This window comes from Cyclopterus lumpus, chromosome 1 (assembly GCF_009769545.1).
Source record: "Cyclopterus lumpus isolate fCycLum1 chromosome 1, fCycLum1.pri, whole genome shotgun sequence".
NCBI lineage: Eukaryota > Metazoa > Chordata > Actinopteri > Perciformes > Cyclopteridae > Cyclopterus > Cyclopterus lumpus.
Genome location: NC_046966.1, coordinates 22,557,954 through 22,580,003, shown reverse-complemented (window position 1 = coordinate 22,580,003; position 22,050 = coordinate 22,557,954). Strand labels below are relative to the sequence as shown.

The following is a 22,050-nucleotide window of genomic DNA, read 5'->3' as shown; positions in this document are numbered from 1 at the left end:
CTTCCAGCGTTTCCGGCAGCAGAGGGAGGCGCGGCTCGCCGCCGAGCGGGTCGCGCTGGGCTCCGCCGACGTGGAGAGAGGCGTCGCTCCACCGGAGGCGCCCAGACGTCCGAAGATCCTGGCCTCCACCAGCATCGTCACGGTGACGGAGTGCCCGGCCACGCCCGCCGCCTCGTCCGCCGCGTCCCCGTCGTCCAAGACCTCCAGCCGAGTCATGCTCCACGCTCCCGCCGCGCAAAACGGGACCCCGACCGGCTGCAGGTCCGCGGAGCCGCCCAAAGCCAAAGGCTGGGGCCGGTTCAAGGAGTCGGTGGTGAAGGCCGAGTCGTGGAGCAGCGTCTCCAAGGCCGAGTCCATGGAGACGCTGCCCGACAGGACTAAGTCTCAGGACGAGATGCCCCTCAAGAAGACGGACTCCTGCGACAGCGGCATCACGAAGAGCGACCTCCGCCTGGACAAGGTGGGCGACGCCAGGACGCCGCTGGACCAGAGCCCGGTGCAGTCCGACGGGAAGGCGGTCTTCTGCGCGGTCCCGGAGCCCAGCACGAGGGCCTCGTTCCTGGAGCTGAAGCAGGAGCTGAGGGGAGACATCCAATCCCTGAACGGCCGCATGGCGTCGCTGGAGTCTCAGCTGGCTGAGATGCTGCGACTCCTCAAGTCCAGGAAGTCGTCGGGCTCCTTCTTCGAGATCTCGCGGCCTCCGTCACCCGATTCCGACAAGGACAGCTTCTCCTAACCAGCCAAACGACGAAGATACGGTTTGATCGCATGACCGTAGGAAGAGTCACGACCTTCATGACGGCACCTTTGGTTCCTCGAGAGGGTTTTTTTTTTGGGACCTTCGCAGAATTATGGCAATAATAACACATGGCTTTAACGGGACTTTGGCACTGTGATGATTTTTTGTACTGATGGGCCGCTGCGTGACGTCATATCAAAGCAATGTGATTGGTTGTTAAAGAGCGCCAATCAAAATGATGTGGAGGTAAAGAGCTGCGGAAGTCGTTGGAGGTCATTGTGGATCAGACTGAAGGTCACCGGTCACTTCTCAAGGAGAGGAACGTCCTTCAAGCAGGCTGTAAACACTCTGCAGGTTTCTTTAAGACGTCTTTGATGTTCGGGAGCGTTTTTTTTTTTTTATATCCAGATTGAATGTGAAAGATTTCATGCATCCGAAATGGGCCGATGTTTAATTCCCGCACAGAGCTGGACATTAAAAAAAAAGATACAAAATAATAATAATTCAGTAGACGTTTCCATGTTGATTCAGCTCTGAATGGAGCTCACGGGGTTAAAACATCCAGTCAAATGGTCATTGTTCTGATAGTAATGGGGCTGCGTGACTGCATCTGAATTCTGAATTCAAGTGGAATACGTTTTCACTCATTGTGAAGATTAATAATTTTAAATGATACTATATATAAATATATATATTATTTATATATATATACATATATATTATTTATATATATGTATATAATATATATATATATATATTATATATAAATATATTATATACATATATATATACATATATAAATATATATATATATATATATATATATATATATATATACATATATAAATATATATAGCAAGAGCAAAAAAAGACCGCTCAGTAAACGCGCTGTGTCTCGGGGTGAAGAGATCCACTCCACGTTGACGCTGAGCAGACACTGTGTGTTTTTATTAATCTTCTACATTATGTTTTTAACCGGCACATTTAAACAAAAAACTTGTTGAAAAAACTTTTTTTTAATAGTTGATTTAAAGCAGCTGTATTTAACAGCAGAGTGAGAGACCGTGTGTGTGTGTGTGTGTGTGTGTGTGTGGCTTCGTTGACATATCCGTGCTCTATGTGCATGTGAGCGTTCCCATTGGCCGCTCCGCTGTCGTACACATTGTATAATAACAGCCGAGGAAGCTAAAGTCGTGTAAAAAGACAAATTATATATTTTCTGAGAAGTTTTTTTTGTTTCTTTTCAATCCACGTCACTGAAATCAGTGATTCTCCTCAAAGCGACATCTGGTGGCCGTTAGCTGAACTGCGCCGTCGTACCACAACGTGCCCGCTGCCCCTTTGCGCTGAAAAATGCAGAATTTATCAGATTCATAATCCAGAATGTATCTCGTATAAAGGTGCTGCAGCTTTAAGTTGAGCATCATCTGTAAAACACGCTAATGAACTAAAAGTAAAATCCGACGCTTTATTCCCACAAAGAGGAAACGTTACCATGACGTCATCGCCTGAGAAAAGAGAGCGTTGGTAATCTCGTCTGTGTGTGTGTGTGTGTGATCATAATGTAGCGTCACAATATGCAATTATTGCCATCTGTGCTGTTTGTTGTGCATGATGACGCTGACGTCCGAAAGCTTTTTTTATTTTATTATTTTATTAAAGAAAGAGACGACTTTGCTTTTCTACTTTGATCTCTTGGGGTGAGAAGAGTTCGTCCTCTTTAAACTTTCATAACTTTTGCTTCCGGGTCACATGTATGTAAAGTCTGTGCATGAAGATCGTCACACGTGCACGGCTCTGGAAACCCACCGCTCGTAGAAATATATTTATATATATATATATTTTTATATATATTTATATATATATATTTATATATATATAATTTATATATATATATAAATATATTTGTATATATATATAAATTATATATATATAAATATAAATTATATATATATAAAAAAATATATATATATATATTTATATATATATATAAATATATTTATATATATATAAAATCCTATTTCTTCACCTATTGTCAGGAAGGACAACTGTATTAGCACAAAGAGTATTTCTAAGAAAATTACATCAAATGTCAACAATAAATGATTTCATACTTTGTATTTCGCTCCCTTTGTATGTTTTTTTTTATCATAAACACAAGGTTTGTAGATATTTCGAAACCTAAAGCTCCAACCTCAAAATAAATCTGGATTTTTCTTCATCAGAATGTTTAATCATTATTATTATTATTTATTCTCGCACACGTGTGCATTCTTCTGGTCACACTTACTCATACTTTGAAGTGTCTTTGAGTATCATGAAAAGCGCTATATAAATTCAATGCATTATTATTATTATTATTATATGTAACTTTCATACACGCTCACACAATTAAATCAAATTAAAATCACAGCCCCAGTTGGTCTGTTGTGTTGCTGATTTACGACCTTTCTGTGATGCGTTCAATGACACTCACACTAAACACAGACGGTCATTAGTCAGTAATTAACACTTTCATCTCCTGTTTTCAGTCGGCTCGTCGTCGCTGCTTCTCCTTCTGGATCGTTTCCAAACCAACAGGGAATCCCTGAGTCTCCCCCTCGGAGAAAAAAAAAAAAAAAAGCTCTGCAGAGCTGGCAGCTCCCTCCCTCCCTCCTTCTCTTTTTCTCCTTCCTCCTCCTCCTCCTCATTTAATGTTCTGCATTGCAGTGCCAGCCCTCCTACCCCTCCTCTTCCTCCAGGTTGATCTCTGCAGCAGCGAACAAACAGCAGAGCGAACCCTCTCCGTCTGACACTAAACATGCCTGCACAGCCTCCTCCTCCTCCTCCTCTTCTTCTTCTTCTTCCTGCTCCTCCTCTCCCTCTTCCTCATCCTCCTCCTGCATCTGTTATCCTGAGGCCACAGAGCCCTCTACAGAGCAGTCACAGGCATCACAGTCGGCCGCAGCTTTTTTACATTTTATTAGACTTCATCACCATCGATGTAATAATCGCAAAAACAGGTAATAATAATCATAAATATAATAAATATGTTCTTGTAGATAACACAAAGACTCACATTGTGTAGGTGAATCCCTGCACACGACATAATAAAGCATGCTGAATAATTAAAATCGTAGCATGACATGTCATCATAGTATGGGATGTCCCAAAATGTCATAACATAGTCACAGTAAAGTGTACCCCCAACAAATATTGGTGTATAATGCTTTAAAATACTCGTGCAGTATGTCAAAAAAGTGCTATAGTATTTCATATAGAACGTATGTTGTAATATGTGTGTCATAAGGTCATAATATAGAATATTGGGGGAAAAAAGGTCTGTGTAATATATCGAAAACATACATTAAATAAATCATAGAAAGTCATTTAAGTTATGTAAATAAATGTCATAATATAGTCACAAAAAAAGTCAAGTTTGCCATAAAACCGTCATATAACAATAACCGTATAAAACAAATGCAATAAAATTAAAACTTCTTTCTTTTTACGACTCCTCGTGTGTCAAATGTCTGAAAGTTACAATATATTATTTAATTAAAAAAAATTATAATAATCAACCTGCCAAATTTGATCGAGCTAAATAGAAAATGTTACAATATATTATAATAGATATAATATATATTTTTGTACCTTTTATTTTCCAGACTGAAGTGTAGAAATACAAGTTTCAGTAAAATCCTTAAAGTATAAGCAAAAAGTATACTTAAAGTACCAGAATTAAAAGTATATATGCAGAACGGACGATTAAAAAAAATAATACTTTATAATTATGTTACTGGATTATAATTAGTGATGTTGCTTTAAGGTTTAAGGGAGCTCATTCTGTTTACTTCATATATGGCCATGAATCACTATAAAGTCAGATTTTTATACATAACATTGCATAATAATAATAATAATAATAATAATGTAATAATCTGAATCAAGTGATTTAATTTATACTTAAGTATAAAGCGGCTCAAGTAAAGGGCTTAAAGTTCTCATAGGGTCAGTACTTAAATACGTGTATTTAATTTCTCAAAAAGGATTTAAAAAACTTCATAAAGTAAATGTATATATTTAGTTGTGTTGAACAAGCAGCAGCAGTTGACCCCCCCCCCTTGACGGGCGTCATGGCAACAGGTGCAATCCCCCCCTCCCTCCCTGATTGGCTGCGTGTCCCGGGGAGATCACCCTTTGCAGTCAGAAGTGCTGAGTGGACATCCTCCTTTTTCTTTTTCTTTTTTTTTGTTTAAACCCTCCCACCCCTCCCTCCCCTCCCCCCCCCCCCCCCTCCCCCACCCGGCCGCTTCATGGCCTCCTATTATTTAGCAGATTTTTGTTTTTGGCGTCCTGGCTGAAGCTTCTAGTGCGAGAGGCAAAAAAGTGCAGCGGGGATCATATATGCGGCTCTGCAGGGACGCCGGGGCCATAAGCTAACAAATGTGCGGGGTCAATTGGTAAGGACTTGCTCTTCTGTCGTGTGCCTTGTGCAGAGAGAGAGGGGGGGAGGGGGGGGGGGGGGGGGGGGGGAGAGAGAGAGAGAGAGAGAGAGAGAGAGAGAGAGAGAGAGCGCAGGTATAGAGGACCGCTAAGTTGTGAGGCGCAGGTGAGGAGCGGAGGAGGTGATGGACGAGGACCTGCGATATATTTCGGAGCCTTCGAGAGTGAGAACTTTTGACTCTCGATGTATTTCAGGCAAGTGTGAAGCTGTGGATCCGCCTGAGAAAAACAACTTAGTGGTACCTCTATACTCTGTGTGTGTGTGTGTGTGTGTGTGTGTGTGTGTGTGTGTGTGTGTGTGTGTGTGTGTGTGTGTGTGTGTGAAAATAAAACTTGTCGCTTTGGATCACTACATTTTGGTGATGGATGGTTCTTTTGGCGGTCGTTCGTGACGTTGCCACGACGACCTGCCATCGTTGGGTGTGACGGACGAGGACGATGTCAAAAGGTACCCGCTCTCCTCCGACTCTCGGGGGGGGGGGGGGGGGGGGGGGCCTCGGCGACCGCTCAGTGAACCAACCAAGATGTCTGCTGTGGAGGAGGAGGAGGAGGAGGAAGAAGAAGAGGGTTATATATAATAAGAGAAGACGCTTTAGAGAAAGTTAAATTGAGGGTTAGCGGGACGCCTGAAGACACCTGAAGTTGGACTGGGCCTGAAGAGCATTTGAAGACGACGGCTGCTGATCAGGAGGAGGAAGAGGAGGAGGAAGAAGAGAAGAAGAATACGGAGGAGGAAGGGGAGGAGGAAGAAGATGAAGTAGGAGAAGGAGCTAAGATGCTGTTGAGGAGAAGACAAAGCTTAACTGGAAAAGATCACATGACGACGATGAACAGGATGAGGGCTAAAGGGGAGTTGATGTGTGTGTGTGTGTGTGTGTGTGTGTGTGGGTGTGTGTGTGTGTGTGTGTGTGTGTGTGGGGGGGGGGGGGGGGGGGGCAGCCACACAAACAATGCCCCCCCCCCTCGGTACATTTAACATGGAGCCCCGCGGGGCGACAACAATGGCGTCCACGCGTTGCTAGATCTCTCTCTGGCTGGTTTCAGTGTGCTGCAGCAGCACAAAAGAGGATGTTTTTGTTTGTTTGGTTCCATCGTGCTCAGCAGGTCACGGTGTGAAGACACAAAAGGTCGCGGCTGCCCCGCAGCTTTAAAGATATGTATTTTGAAAAAGGTCTGTTTTGTCGAGAAGGTGAAGCTCCTTGAAGGAGGCTTGAGCGCGGTCGCCGTGGTGATTCGCGAGAGGGCAACGTCCTGCTTTTCTGATCCGGGGCCTTTGGTGGTTCTCGGGGTCACAAGGGGTCAAATCACGGGGTCACGAGTAAGAAAGTCTTTTCTTTTTTTTTTTTTTTGTGTGATCGAAAACAACACAATCGTCACTTCCTGTTTGTCTCGCTGAGGTGGGAGGAGTTATGGCATCGCCATAGATATTTTATGCAATACGTGTTACAGAAGTTTAATCGAAAGAAATGAAATCAGCAAATGTTGGATGATTGATTGTTTAAGTCTTTTTTTTTTTAAAACACACGTTTTTGTTTTGTTTGGGACGGTCGAGTCACGACGTCACTACTTTTCTTCACATTTTTATAGACTCCAATGAATGTGAGAAATTGTATTACTTACTTTCACAGAGAAGATTATTAACTCCTGGTTGGTTATGTAACGTGCACATTAACGTAAAACATTGAACACACCGTCTTTGCATTAGATGTTTAGATGTTTAATTTTTTTTAAAACACACAGTACAGCCGAGGCGTAATACTGCAGGTATTATTATAAAGTATCGGACTCATTGCGATGTTGGCCTGATGATGGCGCTAGAGGAAAACACCAACGTTATGATTCATGTATGAACCGAAGTTCATCAGAATTAATATTTATTTCAGTCTGCGCATTTGGAAAATAATGTGTTTAAGTAGAATTTTAATTGACTTCTTTGGTTAATTGGAAAATTGGCCTTGAAATGTTAATTTTTTGTATTGCACGGTGAGGCCTTCAGTGTCTTTGTGTTATTGTTGTAGTTTTATAAACCATCCGGAAGGGCACCGGCGTCCTGCCGGCTTTAACGGACCGCTGCTGTTCCCGCAGGTTTCCCAAGGGGACGCTACTGAGAAGCTGGCTCACCAAGTCGCGGCCCAGGTTGCTGCTGCTGATCGCCGGGTTGAAGAGGCCTCAGGTGACCCTCATGAGGAGGAAAAGGATGAAGCGCACAAAAGTAGCAAAGGCCACGTAAGCGGTAAATATGGCTTATGTTGCATGGAGGAATGCTGAACCCCCGCCATCAACGAAAACACAGGAACTGGTTAGAAGGGAGGGGGGTTACGATGGAGCCGCGCGCACTAAAAAATATATAATATATATATAAATATATAAGATAGATTAATAATTAGTGGTTGTGTGTAATGTCCAGGTGTGTAGGGTTGGGGGGGGGATGCATTATGAGGGTTTTTGCACTCAAGTCACCGTAGTTTCACAAGCGTGTCGGAGAACTACGGTGGCCTTCAAGTAAACGTGATTTGGTTTGTCCCTTCTGGGCTACTGTAGAAACGCTCCGTGGAGAGCACCCGCTCCTCGCGCGAAAGGGCTCATAAGCAAAGGAAAAATACAATGTTTTTTGATTTCAGGCGATGAAAACATCCCCCTGTGCCTTTAAAGAAAGTACATGATGATTAAAAAATAGGTCAGGTGGCAAGTTAAATATCTGTCAGGTATTTTTTATTCCTCATTGATTACTAAGCCGGTCAAAGTTTGATGTGACAAGTTGTTGTTTTTTAGCGCCCCAACTCGCTAATAACCACACGTCAAAGTGTTCAAAACCATAGAAATAATTAAATAAATGAGCAAATTTATGGCAAGTTGCGGACTCGAGACGAGGTTTAGCACGAAGAGCCAGAGTGAATACGTGAAATGTGTACGACTTAATGCTTCATGCACGATCGCCAGATACGTTACAACTTAGTTTGGCTCGTTTTCTGCAACCGGTGTAGCATAAAAAGCATGGTGGAATCAACAGCTAACACGCTAGCTAGCTAACACGCTAGCGTGGTGATTCCACCATGCTTTTTATGCTACACTGGTTGCAGAAAACGAGCCAAACAAAGTTAGCTAACACGCTATCCAGCTAGTTAGCTAACGTGCTAGCCGCCCACCAGCTTGAGCGTCGCCCGTTCTCTTCCCGTCGAGGGACCTTTGTGGGTCGTTTGTAGCGTCTCTGGAGCTTATCAGCTGAATGCTTTTTTTTCAATGTATATTTAGATGTTTATTTAAAGTGTAAACGGACTGAATCATCCGTCAAACTGCCGAATGTTTCACAAACGACGAGGACGACGATAAAAAAAAAAAAAAGAGACAAAAACTGTAACACGCAAAATAAAAAAAAAAAAAGAGACAAATATTGGATTCACGTTAATATGCCCGGATCGTTTTTATTCCACGTTTCAGAGAACATGTTTAAATTTATTCGTGGGCGGTGTGTGGTTGTAAAAAATAATTAAAAAATAGTATTCTTTCTGCCCGTCTGCTTGTTTTCTCTGCTCAGTGAAAGTGAACAAAAGAAAACTCTTCAACTCTGACGCGGCACATAATAAATTTAAAAAAAACAACGTTTGCCTCTCTTCCAGAACCTGCAGCCGGATGCCCCACTTCACCTGAGGGGGATCTGCTCGTTAGGCATGGAGGACAAAGAACAAGAGTGCGTTGGATCGTTGCCGCGCCGACGAACTAAAATCCAGGGACCACGAAACGGAGTGAAGCCACAGGACGAACCCCGGAGATCCAGACCTCCAGATTAATCCGGATTACACCCAGAATTGGACGACCAGCTTCACTTCACCCCCCCCTCCCTCCCATTAAACATCCATACATCTGTTTTGGCTCATTAGGCGCTAACGGCTGTGGCTTGTACATCATTCCTAGACGCGGACAAACGGTCCTCGTGGTCTCAGTCGAGACCCGTTCAGGTTTCCAGGTCCATGTTTAGAGGCTCAGAAGAGTCCAGACCAGCTGCCGGTTAATTAAACTCTGGCGTTTGCATTAAATTTGTGGGTAGAATATACGTTTTGGAGCGAAAAAGCTTAATTTTCGTTGCGTTTTGTCTGAACTTGAACGCAGCCTGGAGAAAATACAGCTTTATGTGGGATGATTGAACCTCGCTGAGCCAAATAATTTATATTCTCTTACAAGCCTCAGCAAATGTCAAGTAGACAAATTTAAAAAGGACATCCAGCCAAAACATTTTACTAATAATTTTGTTTTTGAAATATCACCGGTTCAGAAACTGGAAAGTCTGAATAATGTGAATATGAATACTGGTTTACACTGAAGAACAGGGGCGTAAAGTGTGCTTAATATCTAAGTTGATTTATTTGAAGCATTATATGGTGGAAAGAAATTATTAAATAAAATGGAAACACAAGTGGAGCCTTTCTTAATATTTTTACTTTCCCCAGATTCACATTCTTTGGTGTGTTTGTGTGGTTTATGTCATGGTGGTCACATGGTCACGTGGTGGTCACGTGGCGGTCACGTGGTGGTCACATGGTCACGTGGTGGTCACATGGTGGTCACGTGGTGGTCACGTGGTGGTCACATGGTCACATGGTGGTCACATGGTGGTCACGTGGTGGTCACCTGGTGGTGGATTAATTTCAACACAAAGTAAAAAAAACAATTAAATTAAAAAAATCTTCATATTAACATCTCCCAAGGAAACCAAATTAGAACAAAACAACGTTTAAATAAAAGTTCTGGAAACTTATTTAGAAGATCTGCTAGCTAGCTAGCTTAGAAACAATTATTATACACGTTAGCAAAAGAGCTGGTTAGCTAGCTAATGCTAGTTTACACATTATTTAGCTAACAGATTGGGACGATTTCTACAAAAATATAGAAATATAACATGAAAAACTGAAATGTTTAACATTTTAGAAGTTAAGTTTAGGCACAACTGACAAAATGTGCTAATGTCAGTTTGGTAAAACCAACGTTTGTTAGCTGATGCTAAGCTAAACAGGGCTTTCTCTTTAAAATCATGTTTAAAAGGACGAGAATACCTGAATGCTAAACTACACGGTATAGTTTACATATTTGTATTCGTGGTCCAATGACAAGCTAACGTTATTATAGTTATTATATATAGCAAACATCCATTTATCTAATATTTATGCATCTCATTTTTCTGCTGATTATTTCTCCTCTTGTGGTTCCTCTTTTCTTTTTTTTTTTTTTATCCTCTGAAGTTTCCATAACTTCATAGTGTTATAGTTTTGTTGGATTTAGTAAAAATCAATAAAAAAAATAAAATAAGACTACTTAAGTTTTTGACAAAAAAATGATAAAATCAGCAGTTTTATGACTTTCTTCAACACTAACTTCGCGATCCTTCTTCACACCTGAAGATTTAACTCCACCTCTTTAAAAAAGTATTAACATACATGATTCTGTATTGTTATGATTACAGTACTATAATAGAGCAGCATGGGGGCTGGTATGTCACAATAGTAATCAAGTAATTGTCAATAATAACTATTTAGTCTAAAGATCTCATGTTACACTCACCACGCGCGAAGACCCGCCCCCTGATTGGCTGATGGTGACGCCGTTTTTTCCATCCCGAAATAAAATCTCGCTTCTGGTTCACGTCTGTATTTATAAATTATAATCTCACAATTAAATAAATTAACTTCTTGTTTACATTATTTACAACGTTAATTTCTTCAGATGTGATCGTCACTTTTAAATTAGACCTTCATCAGAGTCCCTCCTCCTCCTCCTCCTCCTCCTCCTCCTCCTCCTCTACTGGGCAGTGAGTTCACGTTGAAGGTTTCTGTATCTCAGCAGCTCCCTCTGTGAAATGGACGGCTTGAAGGTTTCCAACGCGGAAGAGAAATCCTCAACGCAGACCAGGAGAGGGGAGTCCTCCGAGTCCAGACCTGATGGGGGGGGGGGAGGAGATCCAGGTGGAGAGAGGGAGAGAGAGAGAGAGAGAGAGAGGGAGAGAGAGGGAGAGAGAGATCCAGGTAAAGAGAGAGAGACGGAGTGAGACAGAGATCCAGGTAAAGAGAGAGAGAGAGACAAAGGGAGAGAGAGATCCAGGTAAAGAGAGAGAGAAGGAGTGAGACAGAGATCCAGGTAAAGAGAGAGAGAGAGAGAGAGAGACAAAGGGAGAGAGAGATCCAGGTAAAGAGAGAGAGGAGTGAGACAGAGATCCAGGTAAAGAGAGAGAGAGAGAGAGACAAAGGGAGAGAGATCCAGGTAAAGAGAGAGACGGAGTGAGAGAGATCCAGGTAAAGAGAGAGAGAGGGAGAGAGAGAGAGAGAGAGAGGGAGAGAGAGGGAGAGAGAGATCCAGGTAAAGAGAGAGAGACGGAGTGAGACAGAGATCCAGGTAAAGAGAGAGAGAGAGACAAAGGGAGAGAGAGATCCAGGTAAAGAGAGAGAGAAGGAGTGAGACAGAGATCCAGGTAAAGAGAGAGAGAGAGAGAGACAAAGGGAGAGAGAGATCCAGGTAAAGAGAGAGAGGAGTGAGACAGAGATCCAGGTAAAGAGAGAGAGAGAGAGAGAGAGACAAAGGGAGAGAGATCCAGGTAAAGAGAGAGACGGAGTGAGAGAGATCCAGGTAAAGAGAGAGAGAGGGAGAGAGAGATCCAGGTAAAGAAAGAGAGAGAGACAAAGGGAGAGAGAGATCCAGGTAAAGAGAGAGAGACGGAGTGAGACAGAGATCCAGGTAAAGAGAGAGAGAGAGACAAAGGGAGAGAGAGATCCAGGTAAAGAGAGAGAGAAGGAGTGAGACAGAGATCCAGGTAAAGAGAGAGAGAGAGAGAGACAAAGGGAGAGAGAGATCCAGGTAAAGAGAGAGAGGAGTGAGACAGAGATCCAGGTAAAGAGAGAGAGAGAGAGAGAGAGACAAAGGGAGAGAGATCCAGGTAAAGAGAGAGACGGAGTGAGAGAGATCCAGGTAAAGAGAGAGAGAGGGAGAGAGAGATCCAGGTAAAGAAAGAGAGAGAGACAAAGGGAGAGAGAGATCCAGGTAAAGAGAGAGAGAGAGACAAAGGGAGAGAGAGATCCAGGTAAAGAGAGAGAGGGAGAGAGAGATCCAGGTAAAGAGAGAGAGACGGAGTGAGAGAGATCCAGGTAAAGAGAGAGAGAGGGAGAGAGAGATCCAGGTAAAGAGAGAGAGAGAGAGAGAGAGATCCAGGTAAAGAGAGAGAGAGGGAGAGAGAGATCCAGGTAAAGAGAGAGAGACGGAGTGAGAGAGATCCAGGTAAAGAGAGAGAGTACAGTACTGAGCTTTGAGGATTTTAGATAATATTTCCTGAATGTGTGCTCAGTTTATAACATAATAAATTATTTGGCTCCTCCCCCTTTCAGTATTTAGTTCCTGTGAGATTGAACTCTTTGTTTTGGGAAAACAGACGTGAATCAGTTTAAAAGATAAAATCTGGAACGATGCATCACTGCTGTTTTTAAACTGTACACCGTCCCTTTAAATAAACACAAATACAGACAACAACAACAACAACAAACGGTGTTTTTCCTACCGCGGTCGATGAGAGCGATCTTCCTCTTGATGGCGGCCGTCATGGCGTCCGAACACAGAGCGTACAGGTCGGCGCCGGTCATGTGATCGGGGCAGCGATCCACCACCTGCTGCAGGTCCACGGCGGAGTCCACCTGGAGCCTGAACACAACACGCATTCACGTTCAGGGACGCCAGAAACACAACAACAAATAAAAACGTCCCACGCGCGTTTCGGGGAGAGAGAGTCTCGAACGGCCGGTTCTCACTTTCTGAGGATCGCCCGCAGAACCTGCAGCTGGGAGGCCCGGTCCTCGTTGAGGCCCACATAGACCAGCTTGTCGAACCTGAAGGGGGGGGACACACACACACAACATCCAGGATGTGGATCAGGAAGGTGTGTGTGTGTGTGTGTGTGTGTGTGTGTGTGTGTGTGTGTGTGTGTGTGTGTGCGTGACCTCTGACCTGCCGGGCCTCAGCAGCGATTGGTCCAGCAGGTCCGGACGGTTCGTGGCTCCGATCACAAAAACCCCGGCGGACGACGGCAAAGCGTCGAGCTCGGCCAGCAGCTGAGACACGACTCTGTGGGAGGGAACCCCCCCAAAAAAATAAATAAACAAATTTGTTTACAAACAACAGGGTTGCGCAATAAAATGCCGTTTGCTCGCTAGGTGCCCAGGAGGTTCTGGGTGGTTTTAATCTGAAGATCTGAAATGTTTCCAGCCTGTAAAAAAAAATTAACGAGAACCGTGGCGCGAGAATTATATAATAATAATTTGACCTTCTTTAAGTTTCCTGAAGAAAGTCTTCTTTCACCTGAATGAAGACGTTTGAGGACCATGTCGGGTTGTTTTTTTAGGGAGATTCCCAGGAACTTAAGCCTGTTAACCTCAGCGCTAGTTATGTACTAATTGTGTACTAATTATGTATTAAAGTATATTAAAGCCCAAAGTTCATGGTGACAGTTGGAGCCGACTCACAGGGGAAACACTCACCTGTCCATCACCCCGCCCGAGTCTCCACTGCGCCCCCTGCTGGGAGCCAGAGAGTCCAGCTCATCAAAGAAGACGACACACGGAGCCGCTGAGCGCGCTCTGCTGAACACTGAACACACACACACACACACACACACACACACAGGTTGATACACAACTTGAGGAGCACAAGTTGAAATACACCAGAAAGCTCCTTGAGGGAGAACCCGACCTTCTCTAATGTTCTCCTCACTCTGGCCCACGTACATGTTGATGAGCTCCGGACCTTTAACGCTGAAACACACAGACGGAGAACAGATGACCACCTGGATGAGCGTTATCGGAGATAAAGGTGTTCCCTACCTGAGGAAGGTGAAGGTGTTCCCTACATGAGGAAGGTGAAGGTGTTCCCTACCTGAGGAAGGTGAAGGTGTTCCCTACATGAGGAAGGTGAAGGTGTTCCCTACATGAGGAAGAGGAAGGTGTTCCCTACCTGAGGAAGGTGAAGGTGTTCCCTACATGAGGAAGGTGAAGGTGTTCCCTACATGAGGAAGAGGAAGGTGAAGGTGTTCCCTACCTGAGGAAGGTGAAGGTGTTCCCTACATGAGGAAGGTGAAGGTGTTCCCTACATGAGGAAGAGGAAGGTGAAGGTGTTCCCTACCTGAGGAAGGTGAAGGTGTTCCCTACATGAGGAAGGTGAAGGTGTTCCCTACATGAGGAAGAGGAAGGTGTTCCCTACATGAGGAAGGTGAAGGTGTTCCCTACATGAGGAAGAGGAAGGTGTTCCCTACCTGAGGAAGGTGAAGGTGTTCCCTACATGAGGAAGGTGAAGGTGTTCCCTACATGAGGAAGGTGAAGGTGTTCCCTACATGAGGAAGAGGAAGGTGTTCCCTACCTGAGGAAGGTGAAGGTGTTCCCTACATGAGGAAGGTGAAGGTGTTCCCTACCTGAGGAAGGTGAAGGTGTTCCCTACCTGAGGAAGGTGAAGGTGTTCCCTACATGAGGAAGGTGAAGGTGTTCCCTACATGAGGAAGGTGAAGGTGTTCCCTACATGAGGAAGGTGAAGGTGTTCCCTACATGAGGAAGGTGAAGGTGTTCCCTACCTGAGGAAGGTGAAGGTGTTCCCTACATGAGGAAGGTGAAGGTGTTCCCTACATGAGGAAGGTGAAGGTGTTCCCTACATGAGGAAGGTGAAGGTGTTCCCTACATGAGGAAGGTGAAGGTGTTCCCTACATGAGGAAGAGGAAGGTGTTCCCTACCTGAGGAAGGTGAAGGTGTTCCCTACATGAGGAAGGTGAAGGTGTTCCCTACATGAGGAAGGTGAAGGTGTTCCCTACATGAGGAAGGTGAAGGTGTTTCCTACATGAGGAAGGTGAAGGTGTTCCCTACCTGAGGAAGGTGAAGGTGTTCCCTACATGAGGAAGGTGAAGGTGTTCCCTACATGAGGAAGGTGAAGGTGTTCCCTACCTGAGGAAGGTGAAGGTGTTCCCTACATGAGGAAGGTGAAGGTGTTCCCTACATGAGGAAGGTGAAGGTGTTCCCTACATGAGGAAGGTGAAGGTGTTCCCTACATGAGGAAGAGGAAGGTGTTCCCTACCTGAGGAAGGTGAAGGTGTTCCCTACATGAGGAAGGTGAAGGTGTTCCCTACATGAGGAAGAGGAAGGTGTTCCCTACCTGAGGAAGGTGAAGGTGTTCCCTACATGAGGAAGGTGAAGGTGTTCCCTACATGAGGAAGGTGAAGGTGTTCCCTACATGAGGAAGAGGAAGGTGTTCCCTACCTGAGGAAGGTGAAGGTGTTCCCTACATGAGGAAGGTGAAGGTGTTCCCTACATGAGGAAGAGGAAGGTGTTCCCTACCTGAGGAAGGTGAAGGTGTTCCCTACATGAGGAAGGTGAAGGTGTTCCCTACATGAGGAAGGTGAAGGTGTTTCCTACATGAGGAAGGTGAAGGTGTTCCCTACATGAGGAAGGTGAAGGTGTTTCCTACATGAGGAAGGTGAAGGTGTTCCCTACATGAGGAAGGTGAAGGTGTTCCCTACATGAGGAAGGTGAAGGTGTTCCCTACATGAGGAAGGTGAAGGTGTTCCCTACATGAGGAAGGTGAAGGTGTTCCCTACCTGAGGAAGGTGAAGGTGTTCCCTACATGAGGAAGGTGAAGGTGTTCCCTACATGAGGAAGGTGAAGGTGTTCCCTACATGAGGAAGAGGAAGGTGTTTCCTACATGAGGAAGGTGAAGGTGTTCCCTACATGAGGAAGGTGAAGGTGTTCCCTACATGAGGAAGGTGAAGGTGTTCCCTACATGAGGAAGGTGAAGGTGTTCCCTACATGAGGAAGGTGAAGGTGTTCCCTACATGAGGAAGGTGAAGGTGTTCCCTACATGAGGAAGAGGAAGGTGTTTCCTACATGAGGAAGGTGAAGGTGTTCCCTACATGAGGAAGGTGAAGGTGTTCCCTACATGAGGAAGGTGAAGGTGTTCCCTACATGAGGAAGAGGAAGGTGTTCCCTACCTGAGGAAGGTGAAGGTGTTCCCTACATGAGGAAGGTGAAGGTGTTCCCTACATGAGGAAGGTGAAGGTGTTTCCTACATGAGGAAGGTGAAGGTGTTCCCTACATGAGGAAGGTGAAGGTGTTTCCTACATGAGGAAGGTGAAGGTGTTCCCTACATGAGGAAGGTGAAGGTGTTCCCTACATGAGGAAGAGGAAGGTGTTTCCTACATGAGGAAGGTGAAGGTGTTCCCTACATGAGGAAGGTGAAGGTGTTTCCTACATGAGGAAGGTGAAGGTGTTCCCTACATGAGGAAGGTGAAGGTGTTCCCTACATGAGGAAGAGGAAGGTGTTCCCTACCTGAGGAAGGTGAAGGTGTTCCCTACCTGAGGAAGGTGAAGGTGAAGGTGTTCCCTACATGAGGAAGGTGAAGGTGTTCCCTACATGAGGAAGGTGAAGGTGAAGGTGTTCCCTACCTGAGGAAGGTCATGGAGCACTCGGTAGCCACAGCTTTGGCCAGCAGGGTCTTCCCGGTCCCCGGCGGTCCGTACAGCAGGACCCCGGTCCGGTTCAGACCCAGGAGCTCTGGGCGCTGCAGAGGAAGCTGAACCGTGTCCAGGATCTCTTTCTTCACCTGCTGCAGACCTCCGACGTCCTCCCAACGCACATCTGGGATCTACAGAGTTCAACCGGCAGGTGAGTACTTATTTAATTTTTTTAATGTCATTAAAAAAAAAAGAAGACATCCCATAAAACAGTTAACAGGTGTAGAAGTGCGTGGGGTCGTCACCTTGGGGGCTCCGATGGCCGAGGACTGGGCGTCCTGCAGGGTCTTCAGGGCGGAGCAGAAGTCCTGGTTCAGGACTGTCACTCCACTGGAGCACAGGTCCTCCTCCTGCCGGCCACCGCTGAACACACACACATTTAATAACACACACGTTTAATAAACAAGAGTCAATAATTAAATTATTACGTAAATATACGCGGTTCTAAATCCACATCACGACCTTTGACCTTTGGTCTCACCAGGTGTGAATCAGCCTCCTGCAGGCAGCTCGACCCGCCTCGACCAGCAGAGCGCTCAGATCCCCCAACACAAACCCCTGAGGAGGAGGAGGAGGAAGAAGAGGAGGAGGAAGAAGAGGATGTGAGGAGGAGGAGGAGGAAGAAGAGGAGCAGGAGGAGGAAGAAGAGGAGGAGGAGGAAGAGGAGGATGACACACTCATTGTCAGGGTTACACCTTTAAACTGAATTTTATGTGTGTTTATTTTCTGTTCTTCCGTAGGCTCGGCTGTGCGACTGGTCTGTACTGGTCTGTACTGGTCTATACTGGTCTGTACTGGTCCAGGTTCCGGGGCGACGTACCGCGGTGATTTTGGAGAGTCTCTCCAGGTTGACGTCCCCTCCCAGGCGGACGTCTCGGCTCATGCTGACCAGCATGGAGTGCCGCTGCTCCTCGGTGGGACTCTCCATCTCCACCTGGTGGATGAACGCCGCCGCGACGCCCGCAGACAGCTCCCGAGGTCTGCAGACCGTCGCCACCACGACCACCCTGGGAGGACGACAACCGCGCAGCGCCCGTTAGACCACATAAAAAAAACCAATAAATCAATAAAAGAACTGTATTTACAGGGGCGGCGACCTGGTGGGGGCGCCGCGGAGCAGCTGGCAGAGCGCGGCCTGGACTCTGCCGTCCTCCCTGGCGTCGCCCCGAGAGCCGAGCAGGAGCTGCAGGTTCCGGAGCAGCAGGACGCACGGCTGCAGGGCCTCGGCCCGCTGAAACGCCGAGGTCAGCTTCACCTCCGTGGCCGCGGGGGTGTCGGCGCACACGTTAACGCAGTCCACCTGCACACAGGCGGCGACAGGAAGTGGAGAAGCAGAGGAAGGAGTTGAGGAAGAAGAACGTAAGCAGAAGAAGAAGAATGAAGGAGGAGAAATCGAACCTTCAGCAGGTGGAGGTTCAGTCTGCGACTCGCTGCGCTGACCGCCGTTACTTTACCACTTCCAGTTGGGCCGTGGAGGAGGACGGTGCAGCCGGACAAAGAGCTGCTACAACCACACCACACACACAAAAAGAAAAACAACACACTACCATCACTGATCACATGACCACACATCCCGGGGTCGGAGCCGCCGGGCAGACGGGCGGAGTTACCTGCGGTGCAGGTGCGGCGGGATGATGGCGCCGAGGAGCTCCACGGTCTTGACGAGGCCCGGAGGAGACAGGCTGCTCCACAGAGACGGACCCTCCACGGAGAGGCAGGGGACGGGGCCGCCGGTGGACCCTCGCTGGAGAGAGACAGTCAGGGAGTCAGCTGTCAGGAGATACACACTCTGAAACACACTGATAAAAGGTCAAAGGTCAAATGTCACCATGTAGAGTGAGGTGTGCAGTCTGTCCGCCAGTAGAGCTTCTGCTTCTCCTCCTTCTTCTTCCTCCTCTTTCTCCGTCGACGGACACACCTTCTGCACTCTGAAGAACAGCACTGGACACCTGACGGAGGTCAAAGGTCGCACAGGCCCAATAAGCAGGTCCACAGTTGAGAATACAAATAATGTACCGTTTATTCCTTACAGATATAAGAAAACCGACACACACACACACACCTGTGTATTCCCTCTGAATTGTTCTCCAGCAGGTCTGGGTGGTTTTCAGCCGGAACTGTCAGGATGTCTCCCCGTGAAACCAGTCTGCAAGGAGACACTGGTGAGACTGGGAGTCTCACTACGAACACGTTATGAACAGTGGGTGGTGCAGGTTGATACTATGACGCTACGTGCATGTTAAGCGGCGCGACTCGGGCTGACCTGGGCGCGCTGAAGTGCTCGGACAGCAGGTCGCCGTAGCAACCGAGGTCGTTGTACAGCGGAGACGCGACCGGCTGGACGTGAAGCTCGCTGGCGAACATCGGAGAAGAAGAGCGACTGACACTGTCGGAGTGGCGTCCGGCGGGCGCCGGAGGAGACGGAGTCCACCGCTGAGACAACGAGAGACACGAAAAAGTCTTCAGGCCTTGATTTACAATGCGAAACATCTGCAGGACTTATTGATTATAGCTTGAATGGAAGATGAACTATATGTTCTTTCTTACTTCCTAACCTGGCAATCATTTTGTGACCCCCTTAGATCCCCCTCACGACCCTCTCAGGGGTCCCCACCCCCAGGTTAGCTTCCACTGTGTGTGTGTTGTGTTGAAAGCACCTTCATCCTCAGCGTGCAGCCGTTCACAGGGATCGCGTCTCCTTCGGTCATGTTGAACCACAGAGTCGCCGATACGAAACCGACTTCGTCGTAGTCCTGCAGGTCCGGACTCTGCGTTAAATCCACAACCAGCACGGAGACCAGCCGCCGTCTGCAGACGCCCCCCTTGACCTCCGTGGGACCCGCGGGAGTCCTGGAGGCTCCGCCGGGCCTCGACAGCTTCACCCACTCCTGGTTAAACAGCCCCAGCCGGAGGAGCAGCTGTTTGCTCACAAACACGCAGCTGTCCACGTCCGCGGCGGCTCCCTGCTGACCTTTGACCCCCAGCCATCGCTTGGTGTCCACCACCCGGACGTCCACCCGGCACTCCAGCGCCTGCAGAACGCCCGAGAACCCCGAGCCCAGCAGTTTCCTGTTATCCAGGAGAGAGCGCCCCCCTCCGAGGCCGTCGGCGTAATGAGCGAAGTCCGACACGCACAGCCTGAGCGGTCTGCAGGCCGGGGGGGCGCTCGGGGGGTCCGCCGAGTCCAAGCAGTCCGTCAGAACCACCGAGGTGTCGGCGGTGATCCGCCCCTGTGTCACAGGACTGCAGTCCAACACCAGCAGCTCCATCAGGTGCTGCTGCACCTGAAGACACACACAGAAGAAAAGAAGACATTAAACAAGCTTTTTAAACTTACCCATTTACATAACTTTAAGGAAATAGTGGAGAAATAATTAATTTTCTCCACAATAATTTTATTTTCTTAATTTTTTTGTTTAGGTTTACTCAGTTTTTCCAAGTTTGCAAAAATAAAACCGTTAATATTCCTCAACAGTAAAGATACTGACGTGTTGATCAAGTCTAAATAAAAGTGTTCACGGTACTCAGTCTGGGTTTAACCGGCTCCGAGGGCTCACCTGTCCCGGGTCCTCACCCAGCAGCGGGTGTCGGGGCAGCAGCAGCGGGTCTCCCTGCCGGGCCAGCAGCCACTGTCCCGGGCGGCAGAGCTCCAGCAGCCCGCCGGTAAAACACTCGGCTCCGGCCCAGTGGAGGCTCTGCCTGCTGCGGGCTCCCAGCACCAGTCTATCCAGGGGGATCGGCTCCATAGCCCGCAGGGTCCCCGTGCTGCTGCCGAGACCCTCAAATCCGTGGTGCCGCAGGAAGAACCGGCTGGTGAACACCCGGACCCGGCTCCCGGACTCGGCTCTGGGGGCGTTTCCTCCTCCGTAGCCCGCGATCTCCTCCTCGGCGGTCGGGTGGACGCGCAGTAAAATGCCCGGCCCTCCGGAGCCCCGAGGCCGCTGCGGGGTGAAGAGGGCGGTCGGTGGGTCGGCGTCATTCTGGAACACCGAGTCCAGTTGAGTTTGAAGAACCAGAACATCCAGAGGACTCAGGTGCGAAGGGAAACTTTCCAAACAACACAACTCCACCTGCGCCGCCATCTTGCGACTGCGTCATTTCCGCTACTTCGTTACAGTTTCCGGCGTCATCATCGCCATCTGGCGGACGAACGGAGGAACTACATATAATACAAAGAGTACTGCCATTACTGCTTTTACCAATACTAATAATACCTCTTTTATCTAATTTCTCTCGGCTGATATTCGTGTTTAGCTTCAGTGACTGTTTGTTACCAGACTAATATTACTAGAATATTATTATTATAGCTATTGTTACACAATAGTGAATTTATATATGAGATCATTACCACATCAGAGTCTTGGAGTCAGTGTACAAATACTCTGTTGGAAGTAAGTTCTACATTAAAAATAATCTTACTTAGATAAAAGTACATTATTAGCATAAAAATATAGGCCTACCGTACCAAAAGTAAGAGCAAAATGTCTAATTTCAGAAAGAAATATGACTGGATTATAATTATTGATGCATTAATGTGTAAACTTTATTAATATTGCAGCTGGTTAAAAGGTGTCAGCTACTTTATATACTTTTAAAAAGTCACTGAAGCTAAAAAAGTAAAATATTTTCCCCTAGAAGTATAAAAATGCATATAATGGAAATACCCAAGTCAAGGACAAGTAGCTCAAAATGGTACTTGAGTTAATGTACTCAGTTACATTCCACCAGTGCAGACGCCTACTGGGGGATGCTGCTAAATGTAAAACTACAGCCAACTTTCTGAAATGTGCTTTGAGACTTTAAATGAATAACCTGTAGCCTTCATTTAACTAACGCCATTCAACACGCGTGTGCATTCAGAGCCGGAGCGGTGCAGTTCAGTACTTGATTTATTAAGAATGAGAATAAATAAAACAAGTACATTTATCGAAATAGAAACGTCACACCGAGCAGCTGAAACACGTTTTCCTTTTTTGAGACGGCATGAGCTTCTTTCTTCTGTTGCCGAGTGGAAATTTTAATTAGATGACATTAATTTAGTGGCTTTTTTTTTTGTTGCTGTTGATTCGTCTGGATCAAAAAGAACGACAAGACGCCCATCCACACGACCAAGACTTTACTTCACAGCTCAGTGCCCATCGACCCCCCCCCCCCCCCCCCCCCCTACAAACACAACGTGGGCTCCAACAACCACCGTCAGCAGAATCCAAGCAGGTATAACGTCCCCTCTCGAGGTCAACCCTGTTTTTCTCATGCGTAAAAAACAGGCACAGTGCCAACACATTGGAACGGAAGGTTTAAAGACTTTGC

At 46.6% G+C, this 22,050-nt stretch overlaps 2 protein-coding genes across 6 annotated transcripts in view; one reads left to right on the top strand and one right to left on the bottom strand.

Moving 5' to 3' along the window:
* The window catches only part of kcnh1b (potassium voltage-gated channel, subfamily H (eag-related), member 1b), a 34,994-nt gene extending 33,588 nt beyond the window's left edge, over positions 1 to 1,406 (top strand). Inside the window, exon 11 of the mRNA XM_034559002.1 lies at positions 1 to 1,406. This exon is cut by the window's left edge and continues 107 nt beyond it. Coding sequence (XP_034414893.1) covers positions 1 to 736 — 736 coding nt within the window. The 3' untranslated portion in view covers positions 737 to 1,406.
* Positions 1,407 to 9,796: 8,390 nt separating this feature from the next.
* pex6 (peroxisomal biogenesis factor 6) lies at positions 9,797 to 20,827 on the bottom strand. Of its 5 annotated transcripts, XR_004611661.1 has the most exons (20): positions 20,298 to 20,827; positions 19,398 to 20,024; positions 19,004 to 19,173; positions 18,803 to 18,886; positions 18,569 to 18,689; positions 18,351 to 18,484; positions 18,139 to 18,244; positions 17,838 to 18,040; positions 17,561 to 17,747; positions 17,222 to 17,298; positions 16,986 to 17,103; positions 16,672 to 16,871; positions 13,943 to 14,004; positions 13,732 to 13,840; positions 13,202 to 13,318; positions 13,006 to 13,083; positions 12,759 to 12,898; positions 10,966 to 11,151; positions 10,778 to 10,861; positions 9,797 to 9,850 (listed from the first exon to the last, which is right to left on the bottom strand). XR_004611661.1 is itself a non-coding variant. In XM_034558624.1 (19 exons), the coding sequence occupies exons 1-18, from the start codon at positions 20,820 to 20,822 to the stop codon at positions 11,015 to 11,017; spliced, it is 3,195 nt and encodes a 1,064-aa protein (XP_034414515.1). In that variant the 5' UTR covers positions 20,823 to 20,827; the 3' UTR covers positions 10,434 to 10,861; positions 10,966 to 11,014. The 5 variants fall into 5 exon arrangements, 3 of the variants coding, with proteins under 3 accessions (XP_034414515.1, XP_034414402.1, XP_034414646.1); XR_004611616.1 differs by having other exon boundaries at positions 10,778 to 11,151; XM_034558624.1 differs by lacking the exon at positions 9,797 to 9,850 and having other exon boundaries at positions 10,434 to 10,861.
* Between the last annotated feature and the right edge of the window lie 1,223 nt (positions 20,828 to 22,050).